General features: G+C 38.9%; 2 protein-coding genes across 5 annotated transcripts in view; both read right to left on the minus strand.

The window, feature by feature from the left end:
* Positions 1-3530: 3530 nt before the first annotated feature.
* Positions 3531-11742, minus strand: LOC111260380 (uncharacterized). 3 transcript variants are annotated; one of them, XM_022833092.2, is made up of 8 exons: positions 10458-11742; positions 8721-8854; positions 8007-8095; positions 7317-7516; positions 6756-6875; positions 5636-5805; positions 4355-4625; positions 3531-3819 (listed from the first exon to the last, which is right to left on the minus strand). In XM_022833092.2, the coding sequence occupies exons 1-8, from the start codon at positions 11610-11612 to the stop codon at positions 3592-3594; spliced, it is 2367 nt and encodes a 788-aa protein (XP_022688827.1). In that variant the 5' UTR covers positions 11613-11742; the 3' UTR covers positions 3531-3591. The 3 variants fall into 3 exon arrangements, with proteins under 3 accessions (XP_022688827.1, XP_022688826.1, XP_022688828.1); XM_022833091.2 differs by having other exon boundaries at positions 8007-8110; XM_022833093.2 differs by lacking the exon at positions 3531-3819 and having other exon boundaries at positions 4546-4665; positions 8007-8110.
* A 3145-nt stretch (positions 11743-14887) lies between these two features.
* LOC111260356 (septin 7-like protein pnut) overlaps positions 14888-21677 on the minus strand; it is a 55474-nt gene continuing 48684 nt past the window's right edge. Inside the window, exon 9 of one of the 2 annotated variants that reach the window (XM_022833055.2) lies at positions 14888-15936. In XM_022833055.2, the coding sequence (XP_022688790.2) occupies positions 15771-15936 (166 nt within the window). In that variant the 3' untranslated portion in view covers positions 14888-15770. Of the gene's footprint in view, positions 15937-16572; positions 18755-21677 lie in introns of those variants that run through there. The other variant, XM_086968297.1, reaches the window with a different exon arrangement.

Here is a 21677-nt window from a genome sequence, read left to right on the forward strand (position 1 = left end):
CGCATACTTATTAGAGATAATTTAGCGTGATGCCATCAAAAGGGAGTGGCCTGACCCTTACCGCATTCGATCTAAGGTGAGTCCTCTAAATGCCGGGTGTTACATGTAAAGGTTAGAAATAGAACGAACGCTTTTAGATTATACTTTGATCCTAGCGGAGACCATCGGAGGTACGTTCCGTTGGCAGTGGTGTTATCGAATATTGATTTTTTTGGCGGTAGAATCACCAAATCTCGACGAGAGAGCGGGAAGGAACCCAGATTTTTCACACGATTTGTGTCAGAACATTTGGAAGGTTACTGAAATACTCATAGAAAGAATTGCGCCTCTCCATCGGATGCATCTCCATCGAAATCTGTCTCACCAGAACCTTGTAGCATTAAAAAAAAAAAGCCTCAACTACCGTATTTATAGAAATTAGTCCTCCACAATTTTCTTTTCCATTACTAAAACTTGAGCAATATTTAGAAAAAAAAGATCTGAGACGATAGAAAAATCCGAGACAATTAAGGGTAGAGCTGAGGGATTAAATTCGAAAGTTGCGCACAATCCGGCGGGGATTACTTAAAAGGGTCAACTAGAATTTGAACGATTAAAGCGTGAGTAGTTCACACAGAGCCAAATTATCGATACTGTTAATGCAGTAAAGATCGTAAATATACTAATGACAATAGCAGTAATATAATTATATACCAGTAGTCGTGTGTCAGTCATGTTTAATGTACTTGGGTATCCAAGTTGCTATATCTCTAAAATTTAGGAGGCACAATGACTCAGTAAAAATTTTGGCTTTACGTAATTAAATTAGCACGCTTTGTATCTGCTAACCCTCAATGATGAAGTAAGTACGTCTAACTCTCGTGACTGCGATGCTATGAATAACATCATATATGTGTAAAAAAATCGTGAAAAAAAAATTATAAATTGCACGTCATGAATCTTAGGTTGGTTTAAATGCGCCTTTCCCTTTCATTTCTTCACAGCTTGTTTCCTTTTATATACCATTAAAAGTGTTCTCTTATCCGTACATGTCCATTGTAATTTTTTTGCGCAGTGGATGAAATTTTACGTAGAGTTCAGATTCCAAGGATAAATGTTCCTAATGAAAAAGCGAATTGCTCTTTTCTATGAACGTCGACCACCTACAGAAGCAGCCGGAAATATTTATTCTGCGAAGTTCAGTAATAGCATTCTGAAGCAGGAGATTACACCCAACCTTGATCGGCCATCCAGGTTCGCTCAAGACAGACTCAAGGTGCTTTTGAAGGCGAATAGCCGGTGAATAACTTATGAATCGGGCGAGACGATGAATCACGATCATTTCGTTATCGGCAGGCATCTTAAATCTTACGCAAGAACTAGAAGCCTCGTGCCTCATGAACCAAGTATGCCAAGCATAAAGAAATACAGCTTTCAGTTGCTTTTCAACGTTTTATTTGGAACCTGGTAGTACGCAGCTCTGACGACAGTTTTCTATATAGCATTGTTACGGGTGACGGGAAGTGGTGCCTCCACGCTTATATGAAAAGAGCGGGTTATTCAGGGAGACACACCTAACTTGGACGTACGCTGGACCGGATTGCCATTTGAAGAAGCCTATCATTTGCGCTGGGCCGAGCGAAAAAAATTTGATGCACTAGGTAATGCTAGAGAAGAACAAGACAGTCGACAAGATGGGCATGCTAGTCGTCCAATCGCATCAACTGGGCGAGCCTATTCACCAGAAGCAACCCTACAGATAAGACAACGTCATCCTTTTCCCTGACAATGCCTAGACTGTGCATGGTAAAGGCGGCTAAAACTGCCCTGCGGGAGATTGAGTACGAGCTTCTTTTGCCATTGTATTTTTCAGATCGCGCGTCAACAGATTATCATCTGTTATCATCTTTGGCAAGTGGGAATCATAGCAGCACATTGGACAGTGAAGATGGCCCCAATTGGTCAAACGAGTTTCCTAACCCCAGACATCAGGATTTTAGGCAAGACGGCAGTAAATAAATTGAGAAAGTCGTGAAAAGGAACAGCAAATACATAACGAATACAAGTAGGAATGACAAATATCTTATGAACAAGCTATCTGTCATCCCTACTTGTATTCTAGCTTATGACGTAACAAGATTACGTTATCAAAGAATTTTCCATGTTTACACTAAGCTTTGTCTCACACATTTACTCCATTTTCTCGAATCCCATCTACATTCGAATACTACCCTGCTTTTCGCTTGTCACGCTATTTGTACTTGTCTGATACGTGACATGTACAACGTCGTAATATCATTTTCATGTTCAGCATACGTTGACGGTTCTAGTTCTTGTTCAAAATAGGTCTCTATTCGTGATTATTTTACCCTTGCGTAATACGCATGAGCATCGTTACACATCTATTAAACTGCCACGCATACAGCGAGAACTACTCTAACATGGATTAAAACACTGAATTGTGCCACTTGTTCACTTGGAGTTTATGTGTACGATGGCCTAGATATGCCTCAAATACGCTGCGCCTTTCGCTGTCGTCGTCGTTTTTGCCTCAAACACACTTCCCGTCCAGTCAATACGAGAATCACTTCACTATTCGCGCCAAATGCTATCGTTTCGATTGATATTTGTCTTTTTGTTGTCTTAGTAATTTTAATCAGTTGCGTGTTGTTCGAGCACTTGAATTAGCTTGAAGCTGTACAGTACAAATCAGAAAAAAAAAAACAGCCCTCTGAAGTAGCGTACAGAGTTGAGATAGGCAATGCTTGTGGCCGTTGAGTTGATAGAGGCTTACGGTAAGTGCATTAAACCCGTTGCGCTTGGATACCATTTCCCTTTCGCCTCCGCCTTCAGAAGGTAACATTCTAACGAAAATCTTCGTATTGCCGATTGCCGAACCTCTAATTCCTTTGTCCTTCTAAATCTACTTTTGGTGTATTATTTGACAGCAACTTGTGGCACATTAGTCTGCATTAGAGGTCGGGAAAACCTAGAACCTGTTTTGAAACACAGAAGTTAAATGTATAGGCATTCAAACTGCAAAGAATAATGAAGTCATAAATATAATCTAAGGGAGAATAAATATACAACTGAGAGAATAATATTATGGCTTCTTATGTTGCTTTAATACTACTTGTGCACGTTATAAATTAATTAGAATTCGATATGTTTAAGATGAATCGTTGGTTTTTTTGGCATCACATATACTAGATACGTTAGAGAAAGTTCGATATAAGAGGACATGCACAATTCAAAAAATAAAGTACGCAACTAACGTTTTTACATGGCCATATCTTAAATAAATACCATCTAACTAGACGGAGTGCTATTTTCTGGTGGTAAGTTGTTTGTAAAATAACCAATACCTATCACTTCAGGCAAACGAGTCCTTAAAGTGTTAGCTATCTGGAACTGTGTGGATCTTTCTAAGGAGCTAATGGTCTACTTTCCGAGCGGTATGATAATTTTCGAAGCTGTAGGAAAGGCATTGGTATAGCGTCCAATTGTTCTCGGAGGCTTCCAGCGATGTCATCTGTGTGGGCCAATCCACATTTCACTTTTCCATCAACTTTTATTGAATAACTTTGCACTATTTATCTTTTTATATCCACGTCATTCGTTTAAATATAACTGATCATCCTCCCCGCTGTCCGCTTTCGTTGTTGACTCTGCGATGTTACCGTTGATGCTGCCTTTAAGACTAAGCGAATTTTGCTGGTTTGAATGTTGTCGGTTAAGTACCAGCTCAGAGCGAGGTCCCTCAATATACGAGCCTTTGAAGTTAACGAAAGGCGTAACCAGTACAATCAAATCTCCGCTGGGAAGATCGTCCGGATTCACCTTAATTATTATTACAAGATAGACAAGTTAATGCTTTATGAAGTTGTTTTCTTCCCGCGTGTGTGTTTTTGTCTTGCCTTCTATACATGTATGTACACTTTAAGCATAAGATACTATTTGAAATTAAATCGTATGTTTACAGTATTTGTGTGTATTTATAGAAATGTAATAAACATCCTGATTTCTTTAAGCCCAAAACGATTAATTGAGGGCATATTCGACTTATAGGCAAGTGCGCGCATGGGGCAAATAATAGTGTTGTGACTGTTGCGTCATATTATACATAAAAGAACTAGGCCATTGTTTATTGCCTGTAAAGTAATATAGATGAATCCTCAACCCATTATATGATACAAAAAATGTATAAAAACAAATAAATGAAGCGTTACTATTGTATCTGAGCTGTAAAACCCAACCAGAGATCTGATACTTCTTTGCAGCTCTCTAAAGTGTCCCCAATGCGTAACTTCGAAGTCGTAAGAACCATAACTCAATAATGCGCAGAGAAAAAAAGCTACTTTTGCCAGTGTTTTACCTGGTAGTATCTATCGCGTCGCCCTGTTTCAATATTGCTGCATCCCTCAATGGGGTCTTCGCGGCTTTTGCAAAAGGAGACAATAAATCCGGAAGGCTCCCAGTAGCTGCGATATCTCCAGCTTAAAAGAGCCTTATCCTCGTCCCAGTCGACACCTGCCAATGGAACCGGTGCGGGCTGATAGGTCGGCAACGTTATATTCGCTGCCGACGTAGAATCGAACACTCCGTAGCACACGTCCACTGTGATAACGTACTCCGTCCAAGGCAGTCTGACGCAGTTGCATTATCGGGTGTCAGTTTTTTCTTTTTCTTAGTTGCATATGTCAGATGTTATTTGATGTTTTGAAAATATTCATTTTTTTACAGTTTTTATTTTATACGTCCTGTAGTCTGTTTTTCAAATTTAAACAACATTGTGTGTGTATTTTATTTTTTATTTGTTGTTCTTTGCACTTCAAGGAAGTCAGTTCAGACCAGGTCTATTCACCATTGTATATCTGATAATATATCATTTTAATCATGTATATGTGAAACATACACTAGAGGGAGAATCGTTTTGTCAAGCTGGTCAACGTCATAATGCTGTGTTGTTTATTAGAGGGCACGTCGCGGTCATCTTTAAGGATATTTTAAGAACCTTCCTTAAGGATAAACATAACACATTTAAAGAAGCTCGTTTCAAATTGTTGTTGAAGTAATGCTGAACTGAACTGCTTCTACTGAGATCTAAAAATCCCATCAACACACCTTGGGTTGGTTATTTGAAACAAGTAATCGATCTGACATCCATATGAGATATAGACTAGTTTATTCTCGTCTTTGAATTTTCGACTTTTATAAAGCGCCTTGATACTGGAGTGTTCATCAAAAAGTGCGCTACGAGATAACCGTACAAGACACATAACTGTGAGCTAGAAGTCACACAATGGCCCATATCAAATGTTTTGATGGCACGTTCTGTTTGCAATCGGCTTTTTTGCTGGTTTTCAATATGGCTGATCTTACGATACCTATAAGAAGTCATCCTCTGCTCGCTAAACATACCGATGAATCAATCACAAGTTTGAATCTTTGAAAATCGAAAATATCCCGAAAAAAACCGTACATGAGACAGAGTGCATGTAGAAAATGACCTAGTCCTATTGTATATACTTGTATAGTCTTATTCTAGTCTAGGGTCATTACAAAAACCTAATTGACTCATGTAATCAAGGTATTCATGCAGTTGAAGTTTGTGTGACCGGAAAAGTCACGCCTAAATGAGTATTTGAAAGCTTACCTAGAGAAGCTGAACGTAGCGTTTTCTGTTGCCACTGTGAACTTTTTACAGAATTTGGCCTCTTGCACTTCTTCATCCCAAATAGGCAGTCGTGTACCACAAATATTGACGTGGTACTCGGTCACCTTAGATAATTCGGCACCACCTTTGTAATCAATTTTCACTTGGATCTTCAAGAGTTCGAAACGGAAAAAGAGGAACGTTGTTAAACTTACTTATTGCGAAAATTTTCTTTCTAACTACACGACACTGAACAAGCCTATAAACCTATAATACAAACGACTATTCACTATGTGGCTAATCTTCAAGTAATTATCTGGAAGTATACGAATGAAATTTTGATATTTCAATAAAATTATAAGGAGGGTTCTATTTTTGGAAGTGTTCAATAACTGTTGTACTTCGGCATTTCGTTTCGGCATTTTCTGCTTTAAGACATCTGATATTATATACCAGAAAGTTAGGGTTTCCACGTAACGCAAAATATGAGAAAAATTTCGATAGGGAATAGATGGAATAGCTAAAGGCGATAATCATCACCGACGACATAATCTAACTTGCTAACCTACTAGTATCATAAGTTAACCTACATAACCATACCAAAACTATAAGAATAATATGCATTACAGACACAGCCAGTAATTACGCCATAACTTAGTCCTGACCTATGTGCTCGTTCCTTGTACGTGCATGTTTCACTTGGTCAACAAATATATTACGTTATTTTTTGGTGGTAAAGTCGCAACAGCCTAGTGTGGAAGAAGCGGGAATACTACTTGAGAGGCCTTATTTATGAGTCCCCTAAAATATAGCACCGTTCTATTTGGACATTCTTATAAGCAGAAAATGGAGAAAGATATGCGACTGTATCTTATAACTTTTATTTATTAAACTGAAGCGATCCTTCACGCTAGGCGTAAGGGCATAGTAATACATAGATTGGGCATAGTTTTAATTACTGTTGTTATATATATATATATATAGCTAAGTCATATATATATATCATCTAGCTCAATTACAATAATTATTTCAGTAAATGAATCTGCTTATTTGACAGGAAATCTAGTACAAGGAAACGATCTGTGCCATAAAGCCAGAGAACAAACACTCATTGACTTACGTCCTGCGAGTCAGCATTATTTTCCGTCGAAAGGCTGATCTTCTCAGGTATCTGTGCTTGACTGGGTACGTAGAATGAAACCGCGCGCGGCTCGCTCTGTATAATTGTATCGCGATGCATCTATTTATTGAATGGAAGAGAGACAAGATGATTTTATATTTTATATTGATTTTTATTGTCAGTTTGTAGTAATATATCACGATTTTGACATATCGTTCTACTCGAATCAACAGTTCTTTGTATAGATTATAGTCGAAGCTTTGGGTTGAATCATTGTTAACCCTTGTTAGTTCTAAATGCACAACATTTGTTGAAGTTAAGTCTGACTTCAACTTGACTCTCTGTCTATTTCGTTTTGAACCAGCATCTACATCCTCCATGCAAAACACTGCCACAATTGTCAGCATCATAGCTGCTATAACTAGGCCGTACCTGGTAAAGAGATTTGCTATTGCTTAGTGCAACTTGAAAATATATACTGTACAGTTAACGAAGAACCGGTGGCCGACTCATGCTAAATTAGGACATGTTACCCTTTAACTATGTATTCATTTTAACAACCTTTCCCGTTTGAATGGAGATGTAGTAGACGCATCCGTTTTCCAAGGATGTAAGGGTTGCCGATTTGCTGCTATGTGGTAATGATATCGCTGAACAAGTGGAGCTAGACCCGCTCTGTCCCGGGCGACCGGATATGCATTTGGTAAGGAGAAAGTAATCTGGCTCCGGAATAGTCGCATAGGTCCACGATACTATCGTACCTTATTACCAAGATCAGATAATCATAATAATAAATGAATGACATTTGGAACCACTTACGTGTCGATACCCTGTCGGCTAATTAGTTTATTAGGAGTCTATGGGGACTGATCTCAAGCAGCGTCAGAGTACTTGAAGGTGCTAAACATAATGAACCGATGTCGAAGTAAAGGCCGCTGGCGAAAACATTGGTGCATTGAAATCTTCCTGAAGGTGTTATAAGAGAACTTATGATATGAACTTAATTGCTCGCTTCGTGTAAACAACGACGAAAGATACGGCACATCAAGAAAGTGTAACACACACGCAGTAACTCAATAATAATCTAATCAAAAATTTTGTAAGGCCACAATAAAATCAATAAACTTCCGACTGATGCTTTGATTGATGTTGACGGTCTGTTACCCGTACCACATCATACCAGAATTTGGTCTTTTTTAAATTTCGTATTCAACGGTGAAATTAAAAATCAAAATGAGTTTTGCAACTTACTGTTTGTACTATGAGATAGTTTCAGCGAAGAAACTGGAGGCACAATGCCTCCTAGTTGCGGTAGTTGGAATAGCTCCTCCTTCTGAACTCTGTAATGATTACAACTTCAAGACGGATCGACAGTCAATCATTATAATATATAGAGTACGCGTAAAGGTCTCTGAAAATGAACTCTTGATACTTGATTTGTCAATGATCCTTGAGTAAATAGGGAAATCCTATAAGGCGTCGCAAGATTAGTTATGACACGACCCTGTAGGAAAACAGGTGTTTTCAGTGGACTTGCACGTTCAACTCGATCGAATGGCCGCGATAGGTCAAACCGACGCAAATTCGGTTGTCGATAGAGATCTACTGCTAAAGTATTTGCTAGTTTTCGTTCTTTATAGAGTGTTTGACGAGATTTTTATAGGTCATTCCAGATAGGAAATGTGGTTCATAAGAGGATTGTTCATGCATTAGAAACGCTTACCAATAAAAACTGTTGGAAAACGGTATGAAAAATAATTTACGTCAACTCTCTATTCCGAACTGAACCGAAACGTCTTCGATGGCCTTCCACAGGGGTATTATATAGAAATGGAATAGTCCACATTCAAATATAGCTAGAGTAGTACCGTTGTGAAAATCGTCCAGGATGACTAATATCAACCAAAGGACTGATAAATAACTCTATTATTTATGTCTGGTAAAAATGTTTCTCAGATGCTGCACCTGATCGTCGTTCGAAGCTTGAGAATATATGACGTCCAAGGCAAAATGTTGCCTGGTCCAAGCGTAAGGACAGACTGGTGCCCCGATAGCTCGACCCATGCCAAACAACTTACGTTATCTCTGCATAGTTGATACTGAAAAATCAAATGATTGACCACAATATATGTCATTGCACAATAGGTTTGATTTATATAATGCAATTCCATTGCTTATTGCCGCAGGCACGAGCAAAGAGGTAGATACCCTCATTTTGCAATAGCACCGATTTTACGATGCTTAGAGGAATATATACATAGTTTTAACGTAATGAGTTGTTTCTATATTTATACGCCAGAACGGTTTTCTATTCAGTTCTAATAGAGTATGGAGGAAAAAGATAAACGTAAAAACATATCCTGTACACATTTACATATTTATAGGATAAAGGAAAACAAGTGATAAGTCTACATTTTAGTAGTGTCTAATTTTGTTCCAAAGCAAAAAAAATATCTCCAGCTGGTAATCAAGCCTAATAAAAGGATACATATTACCTAGAGGAGCAAACTGTATCCGGGTGCTGAGTAAGCGTGCAAAACACTATTTCATTTCCGAAAAAATTAGTCGACTACGTGTTTGTATACAGCTCTGATACAGGGTAAAAGTGTATATATATATATATATATATATATATATGTAGAGGAATCTCTATTCTTATTTTTCGTATCAATTCGAAATCAATAAAAAAAAATTCGCATTTTATCATCTGCGTAAAATTCGTCTGCTTCAAAGTTTTCATTTGGTTAAAGACGAAAAAGTATCCCCGTAGAGCCAAACATATCATTCTTTTTGTACCACTTAAACGTTGGCTGAGCAATAGAGGTATCAAAACAAACTATGGAGTATTAAATGAAAATGAGTTGAATGAATCAAAATATACTATATTCTGCAATCATGATATGAATGAATTATAAAAGACTGTACTTTTTTTTTTTTTAGATCAAATCAAATATCTCGTCAAAATTCGACAAGTAGTCGCTTCACTGACTCTCCTTCTAGTGGCTCAAGCAGCGATAATAGAGATAATTAGCGATAACAGATGCTTAATATGGATATAAGGTAGTACCGCACTGTTGGGAAAGTGTACATTATTTGCAGTTAATTTATTTCTGCTAATAGCAAGTTGTAAGTTAACTACTTTTAACTCAAATTCGTGTCAAATGCCTGCGTAGAAAGGCCTGCTTGATTCGATCGAATACGAAAGTCGATTTTTTTATGGAAACGCCTTGAAAAACGGAATCCCTTACCAAATTTTGAAACCGTAAAGCCCATCGAGATTGAATACCTTGACCAGAAAAGAAAAAATATGTTTGATGCAGTAGTTGTCTTCCGCCTTTTCCCACTTTTTGCACATTTCTTTTTATGTACAATTTCTGATCGGCCTGAACATCCTCTTGGCGGTAATATGAAATCAATGACAGCTTACTATAGCCACCAATGAACGCCTATTTTTCCGCATATGAAGCTGTTGGAGGCTATACTAAACTTCAGAGGCTCTATTAAAATTTTTACTGGACATGATAATTAGTTATTTTTTTTAGATTTTATATAAAGTATAGAGAGAATGAGGCTTTAAGATATCGATTTATGTACCTAATGACTTGAGGCTGCTGGTAATATATTTAAGTGATCTCAACGCTTTAGAATCTTCTATTTACAACGCCTCAATTATTTAGGTACTAACCAGCAGTGATTGCTTACCTCATTAGTAGCCGTTACGTAATGATGGTTCAATGACGTGTTAGTATTAAACTGAATACGAAGAGAATTGCTTTTAAATCCCTGATTTTTTTGTTCATCACATGAAGACACACTAAGCATTAAGTTGCGAATAGAGTAGTACTTGTCATAGCAAAGAATTGACTGACGCTCGTTAGGCTTATCCAGCTGACGTCTAATTATTACTTGATGCGTTTTTTGAGCCCAAGGATCAGAAGAAAACCATGTCGTGAGTGTACAATTCAATTCAGTCACTTCATCTGACATCGACTTAAATACTAGAAGATTGTTAGAGCCTGATAGATCTATCTTTATTATAGGTCTGGGACCCTCCCGAGCGGCGTAACAAGCCACCTGATGACTAACTGGACATGGCCATTTAGAATTATTCCATTGAAGCTTAATGTCAGAACTTTGATCCTCCCCCTGAAACTGAAGATCGGGCAGCTCAGATGGTAGCGTTCGTTGTTGTGATGCTACTGTGAGTGCGCTGGACCTGTTACTCTTCGGCTCAAAAAATGCGATTACTTGTACCTCGTATTCGGTATCGGGGTCAAGACCTTCGATTGTAATATTCGATTGGAAACCGAAGGACAAAACTTTTTCTTGCACTAGAATATCGTTGTTGACAACTTTTATCAGGGATCCGTCACTGATTTCTGATAACCACCTAGCGTGTAACGAAGTGTTGGTCAGGGGACGAACCACCAAATCTCGCACAGGCGGCGGAGCCTCATCGCAGAACGTAACGCCTTCAACCGTTGAACTAACTGTGGCATCCGATGGCAGTGTTTTGATTTCCAGGTGATATTTAGTCCTTGGTAGTAAATTCCAGGTAGTAAACGAATTCACGTTTGCCTTAAGTTCGTACTTCAAAACGCGATGTAATGAATAATGGCTCAAACGAATGACGAGCTCGTAACTATTGCAGAAATGACACACATCCCACGTGAATTCTAAGTAACTGCGCGCAAGATGAACGGTCTCTCTGACTCGAAGAGAGCGCACACGGTCGTGATCCAAACGTATCTCAGCAGGATTCACGGCGGTCAAAGCCACGTGTTCATCAGCTAGGGCTACTTTTCTAGACCATATTATTAAAACTAAAAGCCATGTTATTGAAATAAGCACCCTCATTGCGTACCGAGCAAAACGTCCTTATGGCGAAACCAAGATTTCTAATGTATCTTGTTGCAGCACGGCACACATTTATCGTGATCCTGCCTTACATTTTCTTTGGCTGTACCGTTGGCCGCAGGGAGCGCTCGAGGAAACTAAAGTAATGCAAGGTGACTCGATTGCTGTAAAAGGATGGAACGAGGACTTTTATGCCTGTTTCAGTGCTTCCTTTAAGTGCCGTTGTTCTGGGTGAGAGTGCATGTATCTAATCGTCTGGTGTCGTTTGATAAATCGTGTTCGTTATCGTTTTTCGGTACCTGTTTCTACCAGGATGCATCCCAAAATAGATGGGTTCTGACATGCCTGTGTCTTGGGAAACTCTTAAAATGTTTAATTTCTCTTATTATGCAAAAAACGTAAGTTTGTTTGTACACGTTTCTTTTCAAACCGTCAAAGTATATCCGGCACTATGCCAATAAAACATAGTGCATTTCGACATAGAGTTCTAGAGGAAGGAAATGCCAAAGTAGAAAACCCTCGATTACACCTATCATATTTGAAATATATGATATATACTGCTAACTGGTATCAACAGAGATTAATATTAATTTTTTACTTTTCTGCATCTGTCGAACAGAGACATGCAGGAAGCCTTAAACTGGCGTTGATGATGTGATACCTAAGAACCCTACGGCAAACCTTTCGCTCATAGCTCTCGTTCCCCTAGGCTGGAGTGCTACGCTATAAATGATAAGGACCACAGGTGACAAGTAGCATCACAAAGACCTTGCTCTTGCCACTCGACTATCGCATGGCAAGTTATTTCATTCGCTAATAATGCATTGTAATGGAGGCGGCTGTCAAATCGCGCACTCGCCACCAGCCAAACATCAGCAGTACATAAAGCCTAAGTGTCACCGATCCTAAGCTGGCTTTCATTCAACTATGAAATCGTCGTTATCTCTGTTAAAGATATAGTGGAAGACATATAACGTATATTGTAGAGAGCTGGCAAAGCGTCCTGCACTTGCCTCGTTCGGCAAAGCTGAGATAAGAAGAACCGATTTTATTGGCTAGAACTGATCCAAAATAAATCGTTCCGACAATGCCTCGGGAAATCTTATCGCTATCTTCCATTGCTGATTAGTGCTTGTTTTTTTGCACTACATACTCGTTTCAAAATATACATACACTGAACAGGGCAATGATCTAAATATTCAATAGTATTTGCAAATTGTAGTGTTCTTCAGCAGTTAAATAGTTTGTTTAGCATTCTCGCTCAGACGCTATTGTGAAACGTTTTTGTAAAATAAACAACATGTGTAAGGCAAATAAGCATTACGATACACCCTAATACATTGAAATCAATTAAAAAAAAAGATCAAAGGTGAATTATTAGTGAGAAATATTAAAAATAGCCAAAATACTAACTAACGATATCAAACGCCAAACATTTAAATAGGGCAAAACGCATTTCTGTCTCAGCAGGTACATTCAAGTACTTGCTTCCCACACTTGATCGGGTTAAAGCGTGGTTTCGAAGCTATAGTATAAGTGCAAACTTCATGTAAGGACGCCTGGTTGTTCTTATACATGTAAGTTGAAGGGAAACTAGCTATCAAGCGACTGACGTGCTGTGCTGCGTATGCTGTAATAGGGTACCGTTTTTAGTTGCCCAGATATACGCTCAATCAATTAAGCGTCGGAAATAGAAAAGTAGCAGAAGTAGATGTTGCAACCAGCTTTATCTTGCTATATATGTGCCCCTGTTAACAGTGAAACAACATGGTCAGCATGCAGCACATGCTAAGAATTGCAAAACAGTATCTGATCGATTAGATACGACAGCCGATACTTTTCATTCCAGAGTCTTTCTATAAATTGTATCCTTCATCAGTAGCTTTGATTCAATGTGGTGCGAAATGGGGTAACTGCTTTTTAAAAACACAAGTTTTTTTTTATCGTTGTCATAGAGAGGTAAAGAAAACGACGCAGCTTATTATTTATTCGTACGAACAAAAAACGTGAATTGGTAAAATCTTCCAGAAGAGCTGTACCGAACTCACGTTATTCATTGAAGTTGTAGTTGAATAGTATTACGTCAATTTCTGAATTAAATTCTCTCCGGAATTCTTGCGCTTCTTACAATGAAAACTACGTATTTTGCAGATCGTTCGACGTGTGACCTCCTGCATTATTTTCCACGATCATCAATAATTATATACTTAAAAGCTAACGTGGGGAGCAGACCAGTGAAAATGGTTGTCAGTTGCCAACGCGTCAAGATTCGTCCTTTAGTAGTTAGCAGCAGTAACAAAGCAGTGATAGTCGACATCGGCCTGACGTACATGGGAGCATTTAGAGATTTTCTCGGGTTTAGACTCACCTATTATTTGTTTTTGTATTTCAAGTAACGAGGGGCGTCACAGCACTGATCTTTAAACCTAATTTTTTATATGTGAACTCTATAATTACTCTCTTTATTGTAAACTGTTCACTTTGTGGGTTCTCGTCATCGGTGAGTAAAAGCCTATGGCACGCTTGACCTTGCGGGTTGTTAAAGGGATCTTTGTTTGGAGATGGAAGTTCACATCTGCCGGATAGCGAGGCTTGTTTCCAGTCATCTTGAACGGTCCAACTATTCCCGCATTGCGACGGCCGGAACGACGTAAATAAATCGGTCATTTCAATGTTGTCTACGTTGACAGCAAAAACCTGAATCAGTGTCGTTCTGGCTCGGATTCAGCTCGAAGCTGAATATGTCACACGAACATATGTACTTGAGATAAGCCGATATGGTTGCATTGGATGCGGTAGTCATTTATGTGGACATATCAACAAATTACCGCTCATGGTAATATCAGGCTTGATCTTTTAATTGCTTAGGTAAAGCACTATCATTCACTTCATCGTCAGTGCGTCGTCCACCGTCGACGTGTTCTTCTTCCCATGCGAAGCTTAACCCGTACCGTAGGTGATGTTCCATTGGTAGCTGAGTAATGTCAATAGACCGGAAAAGGCCCAAGCAACGGCAATTAGAGGATTGGTATGATTCGTCGAAACGTCGAGCGATTGGTTTACCAGTTCGGCGGAACATTATTTTTTAATCTGCCACCTAACAAAGCAAATTTAGAGAAAAAGGGTACACTCCGAGTCTTGCTTATTTTTACAACTGTATATTGTATAATTAATTGTCTTATTTTATGCATTTGAATTGAAATTCAGTTTTAGAATTATACTGCAAGCCCGCCATATATTTGTGCGCTTACTACTTGTTGTATCAACGACACAAATTCTGCATAGTATAAATAAATGACGAAATTTATTGCCTTTTTGAATGAATATCATAATAATATAAATATTTAGTCTTGCTCTTGTATGGATACGTTTGAGTGGAATTTTCTTGGTAGTACTTCCAACAATTGTCTGTCTATAGCACACGATCTCGTATAACAACATGGCTAGAGGGCAGCTCGAACATTGATAACAGCTCTATTTGTTGTTTGCAAGGGCCGCTCCTAAACGCACAGACACACACGAAGTTGTGCTTGATAACAGGTCAGATTATCCGTCATTTAGCTTATTTAATGTAATTTAGTTGAATAGGGGTGCTTTACATAGCTGCGTAAAAAGTAACGTGGCTAGAAACGGTCAATTTCCAGCTTCGTGCTTTTCCTTTTTATCGGTGTAAGTTAATGTATCTCTGGGCCATCGACTCATTTAGAATAATTTTCTGCAATAACGCAAGCTATGGTCGTAATCGAGATCACCCTTACCCTATCGTTATTGTAAACTTCGAATGGTGTTATTGATGGGGTGAACATCGCATTTAAGATAGCTAACAGCAAGTTCTGAGCACGCTTGTAAGCTCAATTCAATTCAATGGTTCTCGCGGTACCTCCCTATCAAAATGACCGCTAAAAGCCTGCCACCTTTTGAAGATCTGTCAGTATTTCGAAGAATCATCATCATCGCCATCGTAGTCCTGTCGATAAGCGTCACCCTCGTCGTACGACGAAAAGCTACTATGGTCCGACGGTGAACTTTTCCAGCTGCGCGAACAACTTCGGTTAGTAGTCAGTAGCAGCGTCTGGCTGAGCGGCAGGCAGGTAGCACCGCAATCCAGCGATGACGGAACTGGTCGGCGCCGCGGGGTTCCCCGGTCCGAGGAACGACTTAATACAATGATAATGCTGTCACTAGTAACGAAAAACTCGTGCTACCGACCGACGTTGAGAATTGCGCTTGACCTTCGCGGCCGTTAAGCTGCATCGAATAGCGGCTACCCTGGTAACTCCTACCAGTGCACGCTTCACTGAGAGCTGCGATCAACGATGCATACCTACCAAATAATGAAATGAAATTAAAAATCTAGATTAATATACAACCCTGTAACGGCGAACGCGTGAAAGCGAGTTCGTAGAAGCCACCCAGCTGCAGTCGTTAGGGATGCAGGGATATCTGTTGTTAGTTGGCATGTGACAGAGTCAAATAAAACACTTGGACACATGTCACGCTGAACCGCGTTCTGTAACTTTTCAATAATGACGTTTTAGACGTAGGTTCAGGACAAAAAATCCATTTACCTTACCTGAAACTGAGATTGTTACCTCTTAAGTAATTGCTCCAAGGGCTGGCTCGCTGTACGTCACTTCTGACACATTTCCGACACGTTTCTCGTCTGCAACCCATTGCTGCCTTCGTACTATTTTTCCGATTTTGCGGTTAGCTGCATGTTTCCAACAAAACAAAGCTAGATGCACACCAGTTCAACCCATTTCAACATGCTCCAAACAGAAACTACTGAAACCATTATGCTCAATTTTCCCACAATTCTAACGTATCATAATAGCCCATAGACGCTCAGTGGTGTATTATACGGCTTGCACGTCCAGAAAATGCTCAATACATACCTCTAATGATACTGTTATGTTTCTAATGATAGCTATGAATTGTTTCTAGTATCCAATACAGCTCATTGATAGTGGATATGGTCATATCGTCATATTTATTTATTTAAGGCTTATCTAGCCACCTTGTCGTAGCGTATTAAACGATCGGTGACCAATACGGAGAACTTGGGGATTAAACATTGGTTTTAGCGCCAAACCCCTGTCAATGTGCGCTCATCATTGTTTTATTAGTGGCATAGCTAGTGTTGAATACGCTCACAAAAAGTAAGTAGGATAAATACTAAATGATGATAATCCTCCCGAGTCAGATTACGTACGATTTTCTAGAAGATCTATTCATATCGAAGGGAATAACTCAATTCTTCCATTCATAGCCGTAGTTAGAGTGGAAATAACAGTTGTATTACATAACAAAGCGAAGGCACCCAAGAGGAAAGCACCCGTTATTTTTTGTGCTAACTACTTATTTTCCATATAGATTCTTTTTTTAATCTATGAGTAGGGTCTATGGTTATCCACCAGTTTAGCACACGATTAACCATTATCATAATCTAATTAGTACTATTCCACTTTTCCTACGGTTTCTGGGTTTTTTTTTGCGTCTTTTTAGTAATCATTGTTTATTTTAGGGGTTGTCGATCGAGCAGTAGCGGTTCGCATTCGTACTAGTCGTAGTAGTAACTTTGTTGCAGAGTATTATTATTTACTATCATCCGATAGAGGTAAAATACCTACCACAGTAGCCTTAAATCAGTTTACACGGGTCGGGACTTCCGGTGTTATCAGCGACACGCTGATAATACCCGACCGACGAGCGATTTGTGCAGGAATAATTAGAATTGACCAACTGACGTAATGGAGAGATACCTCCGAATGTGTTTTTATTTTTACATTTCGGAATAATGTTTGTGTTCTCCTGACAATGGCCTTCTTCGTTAAATATCGATGTAGCATTTATATGGCTGTTTCTATTTGCCTCGTGTAATGTAGTAGGGTTATGTCAATATGATTGCTCTTGTACTGCTACAGGCCACTGCTCATACTACAGTCATACTCTCTTGATAATATCATTTCATCAATTATAATTGTTAAACTGAGTTTTGCTTTTTAACCGTCATTCAGTGATACCCTGCCCTTGGTTTCGCATCACTAACTATAAATATTTAGCGGCGTTTTATGGATATGATCGAACTGAATTTTGCTCACTCGGTATAAATTTCTTCCTCTCTCTTGTATATATATACGAACAGGGTACAGAGACATCAATGTGGAACAACCTGTGGACCTTGTATAGTGTCACGCTGGACACAAAAACAGCTCCTATGGCTGTGGATATAAAAAAGATGACTCGTCTTGGTTTTTCGAGTCGGTACAAAAAAAGTATTGGCTTTGTATCATGAGTCGGTATAAAAATGAAAAAGGAAAAAAATGCAGATAATTTATCAGTGTCGTTAGGCGTTGTCGTCGCAGATTTCAAATGTTTGTTTTCATTTTCTACCATTGTGGAAAAATAACAATTCGTTGCTCCCGTAAGCCGCAACAGTTGTATTTAGTCTGAATAACCACTGTACGAGGCTCATCCAGTGTGCTTGATAGCGGCCAAGGTAACTTAACCAGTCTTACGAATTACAGTCTTCACATTGCAGTCTTATTTCATTTACTCGATCATTACCAATTTCATCAATGATTCAAATAAGATCAGCCACGAGCCGTAAAAACGTTCCATTAGTGAAGCGTACTGTTCGTTTTCTATCAATGCACAGTTACACGTTAGCATAATTACAGTTAGGGAAATAATAATCATAGGACAAAGTAATCATTGAGTGGATAAGAAAGTGTGTTCGCCCACTTTGTATACTATTACAGGTTATGGCGAAGACGCGCTTTCGGAATATGAATCGTTAGGTCGGATTTGACGTAGAAAATCGAATGGCCTGGTGATTCGGCCTCACCAGGCCATCTGTAGGTTCGAGCAATGAATTAAATCTCAGTATTACTGCAATAACCGCACTGTAGTTCTTACTATCAGCTGTACGTGGTATCGCTAGCGTCAGGGAGGAAGTCGTCGAGGTTGAAGCGGTTGTCAATGTCGAATTCGTGCTGATACGCTAATAAATAGAAGTAGCGGCGAACAGGGTTGTTAGGGTTAAGTTGCTGCTGCTCTATCGCCGTCTGCTAATGTCGCGTCTTTAGAAAAGCCCTTTTTTCTTTTCCTTTCTCTTTTCCTGTTTGCGCGAGTCCAAAGTGCTGACAATGACCAACGCGAAGAAGCAGCGGAACGAAGCCAGCGGCAATGGGAAGGCGGTAGAAACGTCAGATACGCAATGACGCCGATAATAGTGATGGGCAGCATGAATATCAGGGGCACACGCAGAAATCGAATCATAACACGGCAAAAAAACGGTTAGAACGTTAGTTACATTTTGGTTGATCGGCATGATCATGCTAATCAAGTTAGTGGTAAATAAATATATGCTAGCAGTGGTAGACTGTGTGAGTACGTGGGTTGTCGTGTTTAACAACGACAGTGAAAACGCTTTAACGTTTATATACATATATGTATATATAGATTACATGATTTCGGTTAATATGTGCTATTGCTGAAGCATTAAGATGTTGTCCAAGTGAAAATTGGGCCGAACAATAGGTAAAATATATGTTAGAAAACTAAGATGTTATCGCACCGTGCAAATGCCAGACATTCCTTATATATCCATCAAGTTCCGTCCAAGCTCTGTCGACAAGGGCGTGGAACAATCATGTTTGATTGATCCGTACACAAACAAAGGACTTCAGTCCCTTTAATACTAATCGAGCATATTACGAATCAGCCTGCCATAAGCAATCGCGATGGATAAAGTTAAACTGATATCACAATAGCATGGTGAAGTATTTGCAGTTTTTATCTGCGACTTCTTGTAGCTGAAAAAGTTTCTGTATAATAATTGAGTTTCGGTATAATAAGGACTATTTTAACCTGCATTTAATCGGATAATTTCAAGTAAACTGGCCTGCTTCTTAAATCCGACGTATATTTCTATTTTTGTCTGTCCGAGTTTTGTGTTGTCTTATAAAGCTGCTTCTAAGAGAAAAAAAAATAGCTACTGATAATGGGGGCTAATGGAACCTAAAATGGAAAAATCTGCGCCATGTTTAGCCGACGTCAGCATCATGTTAGTATCTGCTCGTAACATATTTTAAACTGGTCCTAACCGTTGCGCAGGTATTATTGCTCAATCCAGGAAAATAGGCACTTAGCGATTTCAGCCTTTTCTAAACTTTTCACTCAATGAAGTAAATCAGCTTTGCACCCGATTTACGTTTTAGGTCGGTACTGTCTGCAATATAGCAGTCCATTTTCAACCTTAAGCTTACACTTATTATTGTTTTAATGTGTGCCATCTGGCGCAGGTCGAAAAGTTTCAGTTTTTACGCACAAAATACCTTCACCGATTGCAATGGAGGCAAATTCCTTGTATCGGCTTATTAGGTTCTCATCGTGTAAAAGTATTGTGGAGGTAATGAACCTGTCAAGGGTCTTATTGTTATGTGTCAATTATCATACCGCTTTGTCGACGCAGATTATATATAGAACCTGATAATTATTATTTTATTACACTGTCTTTATTTCGCTCATTTCCTGACTATGTAATTCCCTAAATCTTGCAGTATCGCAATGACAGTTAAATGTGACACTCACAACGAAACCATCTCGACGCCAAAATGACAAAGAGTAGATCCTATCGAGGTGCCCGGCTCAAATGTTCCCTCAGTAGGTTACGAAGAAGGTTTTAAGAGAAAATGTGGCACTGTTTTAACGCATACATATAATAATACCCTATGTCAACGCCGTCTTAAGATTGTTCTAAGATTGAAATTAGTTTAAAAATTCGACCGTAAAACTAGATTAATCAAGCTAAAGTTATCGAACGTGTCTTTTATATATTGTGTTTTCCTAGCTGTAAAGGGAAAATACTGAAAATTTTTTTTTAGAGCAAATCCAATTGACTTGGTATATTTGCAACTGGCAATTAGATCGAGGCTCGTTAATAATAAACGGATCAATGAATAAGTGCTACCTACGAACTAACCCTTTTTTTTTTTTTTTAGCAATTTTGCTATAGGACTACTATGAATTGCAAATGTTATGGATTTTCAGCGAGCAAAAACAGTGCTAAAAAATAGGTAAGAGGCCACGCGATAGCCTCATATGCATACAGGGTTGTAATAGTTCAGAACTCCCAGAAAAATACGAATGGGAAAAATCTTGCGGGCCTTATTAGGTCATTAGTAAATTATGGTGGACAGATCGAGGGTGTGTCGAATGGATTTCACTAAATAAGAGCAGCAAATATGGAAAAATTGACTATTGTGTACGGGCACTTTCTTAATTGGCTCAATATCGACTGCATCCCCTTTCTATCTACGTATCTAAGCGACATGTTCTAAGAAAACGAAGGAAATGTTGTTTCGATGAATCATTGATGTTAAATTGTCCTTCAAACATGCATGTAGTAAAATAAACAAAAATATAAACGAACTAAGTAATAAGGTTTATTAAGTTCTCGTTTCTTCTGTCTCGCTGCTTGACTGCTTCATCCACTAATATTTGTATATAACAATTTGTTCCGCGTTTGCAACAGTCAACAAGCGTCAAAGACCAACTAAAAGCTCCTAATTATTCTACACAATTCCAGCTGACCTTTGCTTTTTCGAACTTTAAAACATAGTTAGTCAGTAATACATTCGATCGTTCAGTTCATTTTCAACGAAGAAAACATCACCACTATTGACTTTCGCCATTTCATGCCCAAAGTCTTCGATAATAATCAGTCAATCAATCATCGTAAGCACCAGCCACATAGTTAATACCCTTTGCTTATGGCGCACATCAGCTATGTGCGTCTGGAACTTACAAATATTTGCTACCAACGAGTACTACGATGCGTTATTACATAATACAATTTCATGTTATGATGGTTTGCTGCTGCCTTTCTCCATCACGACCACAAAGTTCCATTAAGCGGCGCCTTCGTACCCACCAAAACATTAGTTATGAGTGGCTTTTGGGATTTAAAGGTCCCGTTGAGAGTACGACAATGTTCGGATAGTCCTGACTAGGGTCTGGCTCGGTGGTTTTGTTGTTAGTTTCTGTGATATATGTGTATTG

The sequence above is a fragment of the Varroa jacobsoni genome, unplaced genomic scaffold, assembly GCF_002532875.2.
Source record: "Varroa jacobsoni isolate VJ856 unplaced genomic scaffold, vjacob_1.0 scaffold_431, whole genome shotgun sequence".
Classification (NCBI taxonomy): domain Eukaryota; kingdom Metazoa; phylum Arthropoda; class Arachnida; order Mesostigmata; family Varroidae; genus Varroa; species Varroa jacobsoni.